Raw genomic sequence first — 17,165 nt, forward strand, 5'->3', positions numbered from 1 at the left:
TTTGCCTCATGTTCCTAGACTCAAATCAGTAAAACATTCAGTGTTTTCTCATATACATTCTATATTTATCATTCAATAATTTAAACATCTGACTTACCAGAAGCATGAAAGAAACTAAGGTATAACTAGTTTTTACTGTATAATGATGTTAACTTATAGTGAAGAACACTGTCCCATACATGTGAACAATCAGTTTTACTATGGAATCTGAATTATACGAACTTGAAAATCTAAAAGAAGGACTGCCCCCAACTACCAGTTATTTAACTTTCCATTATATTACATTTGAGTCAGCATAATCTTTATTTCAAAATAGCATTTTTATTATATAAAAATGTAAAAATCCAGCAAAACCAGAAATACCGGATATATTTTCCTGGGCTTTCACATTTGTTGATTTTTATTCGCAATCCCTTTTCTCAATACAATTTACAACCTCATCCCCATTTGCAGTCTGATTATACAAGTGCTAAGTGGCAGAAAGGTCTAGAATAAATACACCGAAAAAGAGGCAAAGCTGTGAAACTAAGTTGCATGCAACAGGTCTATGAGGGGGGAAGTGACTGGGAAATAAAACAGAGTAAGACAAAGTAATTGGAAAGTTTTAGCTCAAGTTCTTTTCAATCATCTTTGTCTTTTGCTCCATGTTTAAGGATGCGCGTGAACTCAATGTAATTGAAATTCCCCTTTTTGTCAATAGGTGCTTCTCTGTACAGCTCGTCCACTTCCTCATCCGTAAACCGATCTCCCATCGTGGTCAGCAGCTCTCGCAGGTAATCCTCCTGAATGGTGCCTGGAAGGCAGCGGAAAAAGGGGAGTTGTGAACACCTCCCGGCACTTTAATGATTTGGTTCTCAACTAGGTCAATCTTACAAGGTATTTCAGAACATACATATTTACCTGAACAAAATAAAGCAATATATAACCGTATCATTATCTTTTCCTATTATTTTTAGAGTTCTTTATTAATATTAGATTAAATCATTTAAAAAGTCAGTTAGTAGATCATACGCTTACAAAATTAATTTGAAGTACTTTCCAGAGGAGAAAAAAATACCTTGTATTTCAGAGATATTAAAAAAAAAAAAAAAGGCAGATACCCAGAATAAAAGGGCAGCGTTGCCAACACCAAACGTGCACGAAGGACGGTGCAGTTTTAATAGGTAGCAAGGGGGAAGCAGGAAGGAGGATGCGAGGTGTATGTGAGGAGGCGGTGCGGGTGGCTGAGCAGAGGGTTAACGCAGAAGCAAAGGGGAAAACGAGTGAAGTCAGAAAACGGACCAGCCGGGCTTTCTTCACACATTTTTAAATAATAAGGGAAAAAAACGAAGATTTTAATTGTTCAAGTTAGTTAACTATACTTTCTGGTGAAACTTAAATTCTCTTGAAGCAGTACATTGTCTAAGAAACACTATTTAAAAGACAATTCTCCCTTTGGCTTTCAGGAAGCTCAGAACCAGATTCAAAGATTAACACCACAAACCGTGTAGCTTTATGACCTACATACCTGTGTTCTAGCCATTCTTGGTTGACTGTCCTATCGTAAATGATAGTTTCCCTCTACTCATTTTCAAAAATTTATATTTTTACTAATCTTTCTCATTCCCTAAAAAGTGTTTCACATAGTCTGGAATGAGGCTGGGCATAAACAAAGAGTGCTCACCAGTTGCTTCTTCATCAAAGCAAGCAAAAGCATTTCTGATGACATCTTCTGGGTCTGTGCCATTCAGCTTCTCCCCAAACATGGTGAGGAACATGGTGAAGTTTATGGGCCCTGGAGCCTCATTCATCATGGCTTCAAGGTACGCGTCAGTTGGATTCTTCCCTAGAAAATTGCACATTTTAACATTTAAGGACAAAGAACTCATTTCAATAAATAATTATTCTGTTATTGTTATGTTCCCCAACATATTTTTAAAAGTTACATCACCATCACACGAAACTAATTTTTCTATTAACTTACATTAAGAACATTTAAAAAAGACAATTTTTAACAACATAAAAAAATCTTTGCTACATCATAAATAAAATGCATTCTGGGCTTAGGTTGAATACTGTCCATTCACTGATACTTTCTACAACTTTTCCTGCACTATTTTTCATTAAAAATAAAATAAACACATGAAACTATGAACCAGGTAATGCCACATTATTACATCTTGAATGCTGATAACATTAAAGACCCATCAGGGCATTTCAATACTGGTTATTTTAAAAATCTAAATATTCATATTTCTAACTGTGGTACAGTTGCCTATAATTGGTATGCTTCAAAAAATTTATTTATAAGTTGGTCATTTAAGCTGAAACTATTAGGTTGGTTTAAAACTGGGAGCTCATTTTATTTATTTACTATTTAAAATTAATTAATTAATTAATTGATCTATTTATTATTTATTTATGGCTGCATTGGGTCTTCGTTGCTGCACGCGGGCTTTCTCTAGTTGCGGCGAGCGGGGGGTACTCTTCGTTGCGGTGCGCTGGCTTCTCACTGCAGTGGCTTCTCTTGTTGCGGAGCACAGGCTCTAGGCACGCGGGCTTTAGTAGTTGTGGCACGCGGGCTCTAGAGCGCAGGCTCAGTAGTTGTGCTGCATGGGCTTAGTTGCTCCGCGGCATGTGGGATCTTCCCAGACCAGGGCTCGAACCCGTGTCCCCTGCACTGGCAGGAGGATTCTTAACCACTGCGTTGCCAGGGAAGCCCCTGGGAGCTCATTTTAAACAATGTTATGTTCTATTTGGTTGTCAGACATATCCCCAGATGTTGTTTACTTGTGTTGCTGAAATATAGTCTTGTTTAGTATTGTTCATGATGGGAAATCTTAATCTCAGTTCCAACCAAGGACACCTGTCCCTCCTCTGGTACGGTGGTGAGGGAACTCCCCTGACCCTCCCCTCGAAGTTCCCCTGGAATGGCCACATATGGTGGGAGTAACAAAGGCTTCTCTTTGTCCTGGCATTTGTGAGGTCCACATGGTGCAGAAAAGCAGCACTGAAGGAAGGGTCTGGAATAGCGGGTTTGAATCCCAGTTCCGCCACTGACTGTGTGCCCTGGGACAAGGTGGAAACTGTCTAGGGCTTACTTTTTTTTTTTTTTTTAAAGAAATTCACGTTCTTTTATTTATTTATTTATGACTGTGTTGGGTCTTCGTTTCTGTGCGAGGGCTTTCTCTAGTTGCGGCAAGCGGGGACCACTCTTCATCGCGGTGCGCGGGCCTCTCACCATCGCGGCCTCTCTTGTTGCGGAGCACAGGCTCCAGACGCGCAGGCTCAGTAATTGTGGCTCACGGGCCCAGTTGCTCCGCGGCATGTGGGATCTTCCCAGACCAGGGCTCGAACCCGTGTCCCCTGCATTGGCAGGCAGATTCTCAACCACTGCGCCACCAGGGAAGCCCTAGGGCTTACTTTTTATCTATAAAATGGACTAGTTAAACTTGGTATCTGGAAGGTCCCTTCCAACATTAAGTTTGTATGATTCTCCATGAAAAGAGCATCTATGTCAGCATCTCACTATTATACCCAACGAAGTGCTAATGACAGTCAAATCTAGAATTATGGTTCATATGTAAGTTTTACTCCCAGGAATTTGGGTGAAATTTAAGTGCCAAGTTGGCATCTGTCTTACTGCATTACAACCTTCACTCATTATACCTATTCAACATATCGATACAAAATGAGCCCAAAATTAATTTCAAGATTCTTCGAGTAAGTGAAAGTAGCTAAAAAGGAACTACTTTTCTACCTCCAGATTTAACCCGACTCTCTTGCAGCAATTTTTGGGGGTAAAAAGTGTAACCCAAAGGTGTCAAGAGAACATGGGTATGAAAAAGACACAGGGATTTAAAATGAATTGGCTTAGGCTAAGCACCTATGGACCCATTCAAGGCATCTAATATAATTTGTTGATTTAAAAGGTAAATATGTATCTCTAAAGGCATGGCATTCCCCAAAATGGAAGTCCCCAAAGTCAGTCTCTTACTCTACCATCACTCATTCATCCAACAAAAATTAACTGAGCATCTACTAGGACCAGGGGACAGGCTTTAGTGTTCGATCTTTGTAATACAACTCAGGCCCTCAATTCTCCTTGGCGGCCTTCTTCAGTAGTGACCTGCTCCCCAAAGGACACTTAGTACTTAGCTATTCAGAGTGTGGAAAACACTGGGATCCACCCCACCTGCAAGTCAACAAGTCAGATCAGTATCTTGACTCAACTCTCACTCTGAATAAAGGCAATGTTGCAAAATGTTAACAGCTCGTGAATCTCGGTAAAGGATGGATGCGTGTTCATTATACCGTTCTTTCAACCTTTTATAGGCTTAAAAAATTTCAAAATAACATGCTAGGAGAAAAAAATAAAAATAAAGGAGAGGAACAAAATCATGTGGTTACTAAAAAGAAAAAAGTAACAACTTCTCTCTCTTTGTCGTCTGGCCCTTGAACTGCCCTTTCTGGCTCATGGTCAGACACAGAAATGTTCGAGTGCAGAGCCTAACTGTGGGCCATCCTTGACCTGTGCCCCTTCCCTGCCCGTCATTCTGGCCTATCAAGAACCCACTGACTTGATACTCCTTTCTTCCAACTGTAAAATCACTGCCAACTCAGGCAGGACGTGGAGGACTTTGTCCTCCTTCCTTAAGATCAAAACAACAAAATCATATAAGGAATAGTAAATTAACACCGACATAGCCAGAATGACAAAGGGCAGTTTATGTTTGCTTTAAATCTTGTTATCTTTAAATGAAATATTGCCATTTGCAGCAACATGGATGGGCCTAGAGATTATCATACTAAGTGAAGTAAGTCAGGCAGGCAAAGACAAATGTTATATGATTATCACTTGTATGTGGAATCTAACAAAAAATTACAAATCAACTTATTTACAAAACAGAAACAGACTCACAGACATAGAAAACAAACTTATGGTTACCAAAGGGGAAAAGTGTGGGGGGAGGGATAAATTAGGGGTCTGGGATTAATAGATACATACCACTATACAAAAAATAGATAAACAACAGGATTTACTGTATAGCACAAGGAACTATACTCAGTATCTTGTAATAATCTACAGTGGAAAATAATCTGAAGCTGTACACCTGAAACTAACACAATATTGTAAATCAACTACAGCTAAATAATGTGTAAAAATAAATCGATAAATCTTCTATCTTTACATTTTCTTTTCTTTAATTATAAAAAAAATATATAAATTGTGGAAGCCCCCTTCCCTGTGTTCCCTTTTTTTAGGAGCACTGCCCTTCCTCCCTGAGATGGTCGTTATCACTTACGACTGTCACCTCTGTCATATAACCTGTCCTCAACATTTATTACTTAGTGCATTATATTATCGCCCACACTTCTTGTTTCAGATTCTGGCATCTTGCCACCTAGTCATGCCCTGGCTTTTCACCTTGTAGACCTATCATATTTAGCTAACAGGAACGGAAGCCTGCCTAGCCACAGTGGCAGCCAGGCCCCTACCCCTGAAGGCGTATCCTCTTGAGACGGGCCAAGCCTCAGTGTGGTGCCTCCCACCCAACATCTCTCAAGAGGCCTTTGAGACCAGGAGATTAATATCTGTACATCACACAAAAAATAATTCATAAAACGCTGACTAATTATTTTGGGGAAGCAGGAATATTAAGAACATAAAAGTCTACCTAGAGAAGCAAGCATATCATGCAAGTCTTCCTTGTCGATGAAACCATCTCTATTCTGATCGATCATGTTGAAGGCCTCCTTAAACTCCTGAATCTGTGACTGGTCAAACATGGCGAACACGTTGGAGGTTGCACGCTGGGGGCGCTTCTTGGTCTTGGTCTTTGCCTTTTTGCTAGACATGGTGGCGGTTTAATCCTAGAGTTAAAAAGAAAAGAACATAAAGCAAAACACAATGCATAAAATCATAAAGCAAAAAAAAAAGAACTCACAACACCTAAAATTAGTGAGTAAAAATATTTCAATGTATTGTAGAATTATTACTTTATTTGGGTGGGAATATACATATAAACTTTATTTCCAATGTCACAATTAAACAGCTAGGACAAAAGCAGTTTTGAAGAAACAGAATAGAAATTACTGATGTGGGGTTTCCTTGGTGACGCAGTGGTTAAGATTCCGCCTGCCAATGCAGGGGACACGGGTTCAAACCCTGGTCTGGGAAGATCCCACATGCCTCGGAGCAACTAAGCCCGTGCGCCACAACTACTGAGCCTGCGCTCTAGAGCCCGTGAGCCACAACTACTGAGCCCGTGAGCCACAACTACTGAGCCCGCAAGCCACAACTACTGAAGCCCGCGCGCCTAGAGCCTGTGCTCCGCAACAAGAGAAGCCACTGCAGTGAGAAGCCCGTGCACCGCAACCAAGAGTAGCCCCCACTCGCCACAACTAGAGAAAGCCTGCGCACAGCAACAAAGACACAATGCAGCCAAAAATAAAAATAAATAAAATAAATAAATTTATAAAAAAAAAAAAAAAAAAAGAAATTACTGATGTGGTTTCACCCCAAATTTCATGAACCTCATTTTTATTAAATGTGAATGATCGCATTTACCGAGTGCTACTACGTGCCAAGCACTGTTATGAGGGCAGGGGGCTCCTCTAAAGAGAAAGGCTCCAAAGCGGACATCTTACTTTCACAAGGATTGTCCCATTTAACCCTCACAACAATCCTATGCAGTAGGTACACTTTTTAACTTCATTTTACTACCAATATTGCATAACCTCTCTGAGCTTTGGTTTTTTCCAAAAAATGGTCTGAAAACCAGGGAACCTCACTCGACCCTCAGTTTTACAGCAAAACACAATACCTACTCTAATGCAAGTGAGAATTAAATGAGATAACATATGCAAAGAGACTAGTATAGTTACTATAAGGTACATGCTCAAAAGGCTCTCATTTAAAAAAAAACATCAATGGAACTTCCGTGGTGGTCCAGTGGATAAGACTCTGCACTCCCAATGCAGAGGGCCCAGGTTCCATCCCTGGTCAGGGAACTAGATCCCACATGCATGCCGCAACTAAGAAATCCGTATGCTGCAACTAAGGATCCCACGTGCCACAACTAAATATCCCACATGCCACAACTAAGACCCAGTGCAGCCAAAATAAATAAATATTTTTTTAAAAAAACCATCAAAATGTATCTTTAGTCTTGTATCCCTTCTAGCTACATCCTCATTTCCCCTTTCCCTTGACAAAACTTTTAGAATAGTATTCTACTACTCAACTCTCTCCATTTTCTCATCTTCCCAATCACTCCTCAATTCTCTGTAATACACCTTTAGCGGTAGCCCCTGATACTCTACTGAAAGCCACCAATGTTTTGAATGTCAAATAGAATGGACACTTCTCATTCCATTTTTTTTGGCCCATCACGTGGCTTGCAGGATCTTAGTTTCCCAACCAGGGACTGAACCCGGGCCCTGGCTGTGAAAGCTCTGAGTCCTAACCACTGGACCGCCAGGGAATTCCCTTCTCATTCCATTTTTATTTGCAGTTTTAAATGATGTAAATAAATACAACACAAAAATACTCCTGGCTTTGGAATCGGAAAAATCTTGAGTCTGAATCTCAGCTTCACCATTTCTTGAAAACCCATGGACACCATTATAATTTTTTGCTCCACTGTCTTATTCAATGTTCACAACTGCCCTATGAGGTAGGTACTACCTAGGTTAAAAAAAAAAAAAAATCAATGGCCTTTGTGTAGTAAAGAATTTAATTTTGCCCAAAGAGAGGTCTGGCCTCTGTCCTCAGCTCCTGGGAGGTAATCTCTAAGCCCTTAGAATGTTCTGCCTGGTATATCTAGGGTCTTGGGTCACACCAGATAGTCTAACAATGTGATTTATCATGGGGGCTCTGGGTCAGGTGTTAATCAGCTTGGCCTCTAGAGGAACTGGAGACTGAAGTCAGCCTAGGAGTGGGGACAGTATCTAGGGGACAGAGCTGCAGTAAAAACTATGGCTATGAAGGGTCAAGCGAGCTCTCTGGCAGGCCATAGTCCATGCTCACCGTCACGCCTTGCTGCCAGGAGAGGTCAACACTGCCCATGGAAAGGACCACTGGAAGCTAAGCATTTGGAATTCTCCTGGACTCTATACCACGAGTCTCTTCCCTTGGTTGACTTTAATCTGAATCCTTTTACTGTAGTAAACCATAACCATAGGTGTAACAGCTTTCAGTGAGTTCTGTAAGTCCTAGCGAATTACTGAACCTGAGGGTCGTCTTGGGGAACGAAACTTGGAATTGGTGTCAGAAATGAGGGTGGCCTTGGGGACTGTTCTCTAACTCTGCAGCCTCGCAGTGTGAAAGCAGATGACTGGTGAGGGCAGCGGCTGGGCAAGGGAATTCTGGACCAGGGTCTCCGGGACTTCCGGTCTTGGACTTTTAACCTACATTGTTTTAGTTTGTTTGCAGTTTTGAAGCACATCAGCCTTAGAGTCCTTACTTTAACATTTCAACTCCTTCCCCTCCCAGCACACATGGCCTGAGTAAATGTTAATTTCTTCTCCTTCCTGTAACTAGCTAGTCATGTGACCTTAGTTATATTGAAGGTTAAATCGGAGACAGAATGTGGTCCACTAGCAAGGCACTTGACTCTGCTTTAATTCTTCCTCGCATTACAAAACTGTTGGATTAAAATTCTTTCTCATGCTAAAAATTCTATGATTCTATTTCTTCAAGATTCAAAAGATATAAAAGACAGTAGATCTGAAGCCAAGAATTAGTTCTCTCCCTCAGTATCAGCAAACTATGTTTGCAATAGAGTCATTTAGAAAAACCTCCCAAAGAGAAAATCTTTATTTTTAAAAAATAATCAATTGTTTCATGCTAACGCTACAGCTAACCCAAAAGTATATTATATTTAAACATTTTTGAAGCTTAGTTGGAGTTCTCCAAGAAGCTGATGCCAAGAAGGGATTGCACACGCAAGGATCTTTATTACGGAAAATGCCTGTGAGAGAGAATGAGGAGGTAACCCAATAAGGCTAGAAAAGCCATTATACTGTGAGCAAGTTTGAGCCCCCATTCAAAACCTGTTACAGAGCAGGTATGGCTCAATGAAATGACACCATGATCTCTTTAAAAAGAAAAAAAGTTTATGTTTCCTGTGTACTTCATTTAAAACCAGTGCACATTTATATTTGTTTATAAATATACAAAGTACACACATAAAATATCAACTGATAATAAAACCTCAGCTGAAAAGTGAGGCAAGGTTGTAGCAAAACAGTCAACCTAAAGAGAACTCTGGCCCCCAAAGAAACTACCGCCCTCTCTGTCCTTACCTTCTGAGATAAATATCTTGGCTTTCTCCACTTTCTCACTTCCCACTCATCACAATGTGGCTTTCTCTTCTCTATTTGCAAGTGCTTTCCAATTGCCAAATCTGGTCTAAGTCTCCTTGGACCATTCTGCTATATTTGACACCATTTTATCCCTCTTCTCTTCGGGCCTCAACAACTCTTGGCCTTGATGAACTGTAACAGTAGAAATGAACTGTCCCAAATGGAACGAGAGCCCAAGGTTCCCAGCCTTTAAGCCTTTACACTCTAACAAGGGAGACTCCTGAAGATCACATTTAGCTTCAGTGAAATGCTGTATTTGACTTGGTGACACCAACCTCCTCTCAGTTCTGTTTCTATGCCTGGTCCTCCTCCATTTTCTTGTTAGGCTCTTATCTTCTCCACTCACTTAAATATTCACGTTTCCGAGTATTCTCACAGTCCATGGCTTATTAAATTCTTTTCACTCTGTGTTCCTTGGATGATCTAATCGGCTCTCACTGTTCTGACAACACCTATGACTCCCACGTCTGTATCCTCAGGGCTGACCCTTCCCTTGAGCTGTGGAATCAAACAGCCAATTGTGCTTGTGAAAGGCACCCATTTTGATATCCCAGACATTCAGAATCAACGTGTTAGAAAGAGAATTCATTATCTTCCCCTTCTAAACTTGCTCAACTTTCTGTTTCCTGTCAGTTAATGGCACCATCGTTCACGCCCTCACCAAGCCAGAAATGTGCAAGTCATCCCCGACTCATCCCTCTCACTGATGAACCAAGCCTGCCTCTTAAATATTCATCAGATTTGCTCATCTTCCTCATTCTTCTGCCACCACCCTATGCTGGGCCCTCATCACCTCTTTGTGTAGAATATTTCATTGGCCAACTAACCAACCTCCTTGCTTTTTCGTCCCCTCTAGACTATCCTTTATCTTCCAGCCAGAGGTGTGTAAAACATGAATATGACCATATCATTCCCTTTTGAGAAATCGTCGGCTCTCCACTGCCTATAGGCCAAAGTACAAGTTCTTGAGCATGGCACACCTTTCCCTGCCTAGAATGACCTTTCAGCCTCATCTCTAGCCATTCTCTGCTTTGTACTTTTCCTTCAGCAACACCAAACTATTGGTACTAGTATATGCCCAAGGCACCATGCAGTTTAACTCATGTATTTGTTCTCGCTATTTTTCTAGCACCCAAGTGCTTAGGACCAGAGAGAATTAAAAGTCTACTCAACTTATGGTTACTACCATTTGCTGAGTGACTCCTATGCTAGGTACTCGGGTGCACTAAATTCAACACGCCTGCTTTACACATGGATGAACTGAATATCAAAATATGTTAAACAACTTGCCCAAGGTCACCTGGTGGCAGAGCTAGAATTCAACCCCATTTGTTAAAGGTGATTTTACCTATATATTTTTTACCTCATACAATTCTGCTAGTTATTTTTTTTACCACAAAAAAATTCTTAAACTTTCAGTACTTACCAATATAGTCCAACACTGATTTCTGAGCAGCTACTTTCCTCTATATTTAATTCCTAGTGAAACTGAGTTTTCAAATAAATTCAAACTATGCTGGGGAAACCAATGTATAGACTAGAAGTGCACAGTGGAATGGGAAGAGAATAAGATATGAATGGCCCTCCCTGCAACCGTGCAATGTTGCAGCCCTGGTTTTGCGTTTATCGAATGGCAGTACTTCCTATCAGTCATGGTTTTGGTTTGACATGGTATAGGTAAAGGCTTGAAATCTTTACCTATGACTGTGAAATTACTACTTGACGTATAAATATTAAAGGAAAAAAACCCACCAAACCCCATCCTTAGTTACAAAAAATATCCATTTAGAACATAGCATATAAGGCAATGAATAAGCCTTAATGGGAATAAACAAAAGTCTTACTTCCTCTTCAAAATTTTTATTTCATTATTTTTGTAAATTTCTGATATAGAGTGAACTATAGGTTATATGTAGTATTTTTAGAGGTTAAAGAAGGGCAGGGATATAGGAATACTGGTATTATAGGTGGTTGTGGCGTCAACATATTTAGGTCATAATCTAAATTTCTGCAAAATCACCTGCTATACTGATGTGCAAATCAAAACATGGGCACTATAATCATTAATAAGCAGAAACTGCTTGTGAACTTCATCCAGCCTATATGGCTTTATTGGAAGCCTGGAAAAGATGCTCATGGAGCATATTCTATTAGCTACCTATGAAGCATCTAAGTCAGCTAGGTGCCGCTACCACGTGGCGGGTAAATATGGCTCTCACAGAAGTTAACCTCTGGTTTCAATCTTGGCTGCACATTAGAATCATCTTGGAAGTTTTTTTATTTTTTTAAGTCTTTGTTACAATATTGCTTCTGTTTTTTATGTTTTTTGGACAGGAGGCATGTGGGATCTTAGCTACCTGACCAGGGACTGAACCCACACCCCTTGCATTGGAAGGCGAAGTCTTAACCACTGGACTACCAGGGAAAGTCCCATCTTGGAAGTTTTTAAAAAGTGATGTCCAGGTCCTGGTCTAGTACACCTGAAACTGAATGTCTACAGGTGAAGTCTATGAATCTGTATTTTTAAAATGCAGCAGGTGATTCCAATATACAGTGACAGTTGAGAACCACTGAGTTAAACACTTAGAAGGCACTGACCGTGGTTCTGAGTTCTTGGCTGATGCCTTGTAATAACAGATTAATAACAGAAAAACAAACACACGTTTATTAACATGTATACCTCATGTATACATGGGGAGATACCCAGGGAAAATCCAACTCTCAGAGGGATACCCAGGGAAAATCCAACTCTCAGAGGTGGCTTAGAACTCTGGCTTAAATATCATCTTCAGCTGAAGCCAAAAGAAGAAAGGCATGTGTGCAGGGGAGAGGCTAGGTATAGAAGGTTAAAAGCACAGTATAAACAAGGGTAAGGCTTCTCTTGTAGATTTAAGTCACGGCCTTCTTCATTAAGAGTCTAAAGTTGTCTCCAGAGAGTAACCTTTGTCCTGCCTGGTAGAGAGGGAAAGAAGAACACCTTTGTAAATTTGTGTCCTGCTTTTAGGCACATTGGTGGAGGGCAAAGAGCCTTTCTTGTGTCTGCTTCTTCTCAATTGCCTTCAGCTCAAAATAATCTTCATGCCAAAGTGGCATATCTTGGGGTGGCATATTCTGCCACCCTTCATAACTAATAGGATATTGTGAAAATGATGGAGTGCGACTTTGTCATAATATTGTAGATGTTGCAGGTTCTACCATGCTCTCTCTCAGATCACTCAATCTGGGGAAAGCTGGCACCAGGTCTACAGGGTACTACACAACCCCACGGAGAGGTCCATGTGGCAGGGAACTGAGGCCTCCTGCCAACAGCCAGCACCAACTTGCCAGCCAGGTGAGTCAGCCATCTTGGAGGTTGATCCTCCTTCAAATGACTGCAAACCCAGCTGACATCCGGATTGCAACTCCAGGAGATCCTGAGCCAGAACCAGAGCTGCCCAGCCAAGCTGCCCTGGAATTCCTGACCCTCAGAAGCTCTTTATTGTTTTCTTAAGGTGCTAAGTTTGGGGATAATTTGTTATATAGCTATAGAAAACTAATAAAGCCGTTGTGTTTCCTTGGTGTCTTTAATATTTAATAGGGCAATGCCTTTATTTCAGAACTATAGCCAAAGAATTTTTAAAACCTCAAAAGGGGCCACAGCCAAGTTTGCACTGGGTAGGGAAATTTTCTGTTCCTGGTTAGCAAATTTTAATTCCTTCTATTCGATTTCTCTCCAAGTTCTGTGAGTTCCTCTTTTAAGTGCAACAGAGTCACCCCTTCTTCAACATTCCCATCACCCCCTGGAGATGACTCCCCAAAATATGGCTTTTCTCTATGGTCTACCCATGGTTCAGCATAAACTCCACTGGACTCTCCGCAAGAAATCCATAACAAAAAGTACCTGGAACAAAGAGTACTAATAAGAGTGTTAAATATGTGCTAGGCACTGGTCTAAGCATTTCATATGTATTAACATATGTAATTCTCACAACAACTTATTACATAGGCACTGTTATTATCCCCATTTGTCAGATGAAAAATTATGGCAAAGAGAATAAATAATCTGTCTGCAGCCACAGCTAGAAAAAGGTAGAGCTTAGATGCAGGATCATACTCAGGAAGTCTAGCCCAGAGCTTGCACCACTAGCTCCTAACATCCTGCATGTAGGCGGGCGGCAGAATTTCTCCACCATGAAAATGAGGAGAGCTGGTTGGGGGTGAGAAGCAAACCCACCACATCTAAAGTGCGGAACGAGGAAGGAAGACCCCAAAGCTGCCGGCAATGAAAATCATCCCTAGATATATGCTGTCTTCGAATCTTGGGAGAGGGACAACCGGCTCCATTTAGGGGATCCCAGTCCTTTTATCTTTCCTAAGCCCAGCAACCCTCACCTGGGACCTGTCCTTCGGAAGTTGCAGTTCCTCTTGTCCACACTGAGTCTCATTAAAGCATAAACGAGTATCGAGTAGGTCATCACAGAAGCTGTTTTATTCAACAGAGCCAGAACAAACAAGAAGCCGTGCACTTAACCATGAGGAACGTCCATCTAATGCTCAGAGAAAATGGGTGGCAGCAGGTGAACGCCTCAAGTGACCTTGGGCAAATTATCTCACCTCGCTGGGTTTCAATTATAAAACGAAAGATAACCTATAAGTTTCTTTTGAATTCTAAAATGCCACAATTCTTTTCTTACCAAAGGACCATTGCAAATCCGTCCGAAACCAAGGCTGCCAAACTAATCCTCTAAACACCCCTTTCTTCATCTCACTCCCTTAGTGAAGAATCCAAAATGACTCCCGAATGCCTCTTACATAATCTTTCATTTCTCATCAAGTTTGCAAGACATCCGTGAAAAAGCCCCACTGATCTATTTCCAACTATTATTCATTACAGTTCTGTTCCGTTCGGGCTGGTCTCCCCATCGTCTCCTTTTCACACGACACAATTCACACCTTTTGAGCTTTTGGTCTTGTTACCTTACCTCCTACCACAGATACAGCCAAAAATACTAAGTTCTCCCCACCAGGGCTAAGTCCAAGGCCTTCAATGAGGTCACGATTCTCTTTTTCAGAAACCTTTCCTGATTTTTGCTATTTGTCCTCTTCTTCAGTCAGCACGAATGAAGTAAATCTTTACAAGATGCAAGGTGCTGCGAAGAGTCACAACTCCTACGGAAATCGTTACATTTAGCCGGTACCAACTCGGCGCTCCGGGCAAGAACCACGCACCAGCGGACCCCTGTGCCCCCAAAGCATCCAGTCCTGTGGGCGAAGCAGACACCCAAACCCACCGACCGGGCCGGCGGGGAGCGGGGCTGCGGCCGCCGAGGCGCCAGGTGTGTGAAGCCGTCGGGTGACGCAGCGCAGGGGACAGGCCGACTCGGCCAGCAGGGCGGTTCCCCAGTCCGGTTCCATCCGCCCCAGCCTCCCGTACCTTCGACGTCCAGGCCCGGGCTGGCCGCGGCCGGACCTCCTCGCCGACCCTCCCTGCCCCACCGACAGGTCCCGCAGCCCCCGCCCGCCGGCCGGCACGGTAGCCGGGGTCTGGCGGCAGCGAGCGGTCAGAGGGGCGGAGCACCGGGGCGGCCCCAGGCGTGTCGCGCGCGGGGGGCGAACGCCACTCACCGCTGCCGGACACCAGCACCAGAAGCCGGACTGCCTGCTCGAGACGAACGAGGCGAAGAACCCGGGGCTGCGGCTAGGGTGCAGCGCTAGAGCAGCGGCACCCGCACTTCCTGCCTCGGGAGGCGGACCGGAAGTCTCACCGGAAGTCGCGGCGGGATCCAACTCCGGGCGGGGGGATGACGCCGCGGTTCTCGCTCCGCTGGAGGCCGAGTCCACCTTGTCCACCCCGGCGCGGGGCTGGGGCCGACGACCACGGCCTGGGTTTTCGTGGTGTTTCTCGGGCCGTGCGGTCTGAGGCAGGCGCAGCGCGGCCGGGGCGCCGCAGCCCGCTCTCCTCCCCTGCCGCTCGCGGCGTGTCCCGCGGCCCTTCCGCATTCCCGGGCCGGCTCGGGGCTGGCCTGGAATTTGACCCGGCTGGGCGGGCGCGAGCCCTCGAGGCTTGGGGGTCTCCGGGCGCCGCCCACCCAGGGCTGCCCGAGTTAGCAGATGAAAAGTAGACCTCGCCTGGTTACACTTGAACTTCAGATAAAACGAGCAATTTTTTAGGTTCCGTCTCGCGCCACACTGGGGAAGGTAAGAGGGCTGCGGCCGGGCCGTCTCCGCCTGCTTTACAGACTGCACGCCCAGACCGAGTTCTATCATTTACCCCTGCCCCTCCTGTTTTACCCCTCAGATTATCAGGTTTACGCCCTTACCAGGCCAAGGCTGGTGACGGTTTCCCCTTTCAACCACAGGAAAGCTTTATTCAAGTTATTTGCTTTCCTTTGGTTCGTTAAAGACAACGCAGATTTACACACACACAAACGCGCACACATTATATAATGCTCTTGGTCAAAACAAAAGAAACCACGAAGCTACATAATTCAGTTTTTGTTCTAGATATTGTTTGTGCCTATAACCTTCAAGTTCCCTCACCTTGGAATATTACAGATAGATACTACTATTTCCGGATAATGGAAGATAGTCAACTTAGTAGCAAACCTTCGTTGAGCACTTGTGATTGCCTGAACGTGTGCGGGATGCAGGGAGATGAACGAATAATCCAGTCTTTTATATTCTAGAAAAGTTTGATGAGAAATCTAGATATCTTTGATCAGGAATTCCTAGATGGTAGGAACCATGTGTTCAACACTCTATAGCAGTAGTTCTTAAACAGTGGCACCAATAAGAAAAACCTGGGGGCTTCGTAAAAGATTCTGGAGCCCAGCCCCAGGTATTCAGATTCAGTAGGTCGAGGGTGGGGCAAGAATCTGCATTCCTAATAAGCCCCAGGTGATGCTGATACCGTGTTCCTCCTCGGAGTTAGCACTGCGCCAAGGTCCTTAACTGAATGCATTTTCTCAAGAGTTTGAAACCAATTGCTGAGAAGTCATATCTGGTTCTAAAATATTTACTCTTTTCCTTAGCTGCAGTGTGCCCTTTGGTCCAATAATTTAAGTAAGTATTTTTCCACTCCTGAGAACATTTTGGCTTCTGAGGTCTTTGTCAGAGAGCTCTTCCAAGTATGGTCTATTACTATACCATAAGCCCTCACCCTGGCCACCTTAATTAAGATCATAGCTGAGACACTGTGTACTTTGACTTTGATCTCCATATTTGTTTCTAGAACTGCTTTTCAACACAATGGTCACTAACCACACGTGACTATTTAAATGTAAATTAAAAACTGTTACATTAGACACAAGTGCTAGGAAGAGATAGAGCCTAGATCACATGTTGTAAGATTAAGTGCTCAATAGTCACATGTGACCTAGTGTCCTTACTGGACAGCACAGAGAGCATTTCCATCATCACAGAAAATTCTACTGGACAGCACTGTTATAGAAAAATAATCCTAGGGTATAATGTTCTCTCTAGATTCAAAAGAAAAACTTACTAATATTTATTAATGAAAAGCTGAATATCTAAATACCAGATAATTGTTTATTGTGGTCATTAAAAAGAATGGTTTAAAAAAAGGTAATATACTTAAAACTCAAAACAAAAATGGTGGGTATGCCAAAACATGACAATTTAAGATACATTAAACTAAAAAACAAGTTGTATATTCACTACCACTACAAGATGTATGTAGATAAATGTGGAAAAGAAGTTATGATGCCTATTATTTGAGCAGGCACATATAAACCTAGGATAAAAAGATACAGGGACTTGGGAAAACTGGCTGTTTCTTCAATATGGGATTAGCTTCAGCAATGCCTTTCAGGCCAGCA

General features: G+C 42.7%; 1 protein-coding gene across 2 annotated transcripts; it reads right to left on the bottom strand.

Annotated features, from left to right (window-relative positions):
- Positions 1-115: 115 nt before the first annotated feature.
- On the bottom strand, positions 116-15,309 carry LOC118880289 (myosin regulatory light chain 12B). Of its 2 annotated transcripts, none has more exons than XM_036823882.1 (4): positions 14,953-15,309; positions 5,658-5,853; positions 1,664-1,825; positions 116-793 (listed from the first exon to the last, which is right to left on the bottom strand). In XM_036823882.1, the coding sequence occupies exons 2-4, from the start codon at positions 5,836-5,838 to the stop codon at positions 621-623; spliced, it is 516 nt and encodes a 171-aa protein (XP_036679777.1). In that variant the 5' UTR covers positions 5,839-5,853; positions 14,953-15,309; the 3' UTR covers positions 116-620. The 2 variants fall into 2 exon arrangements, with proteins under 2 accessions (XP_036679777.1, XP_036679778.1); XM_036823883.1 differs by having other exon boundaries at positions 15,093-15,234.
- Positions 15,310-17,165: the final 1,856 nt, after the last annotated feature.

Source organism: Balaenoptera musculus, chromosome 14 (genome assembly GCF_009873245.2).
Source record: "Balaenoptera musculus isolate JJ_BM4_2016_0621 chromosome 14, mBalMus1.pri.v3, whole genome shotgun sequence".
NCBI classification, from domain to species: Eukaryota; Metazoa; Chordata; class Mammalia; order Artiodactyla; family Balaenopteridae; genus Balaenoptera; species Balaenoptera musculus.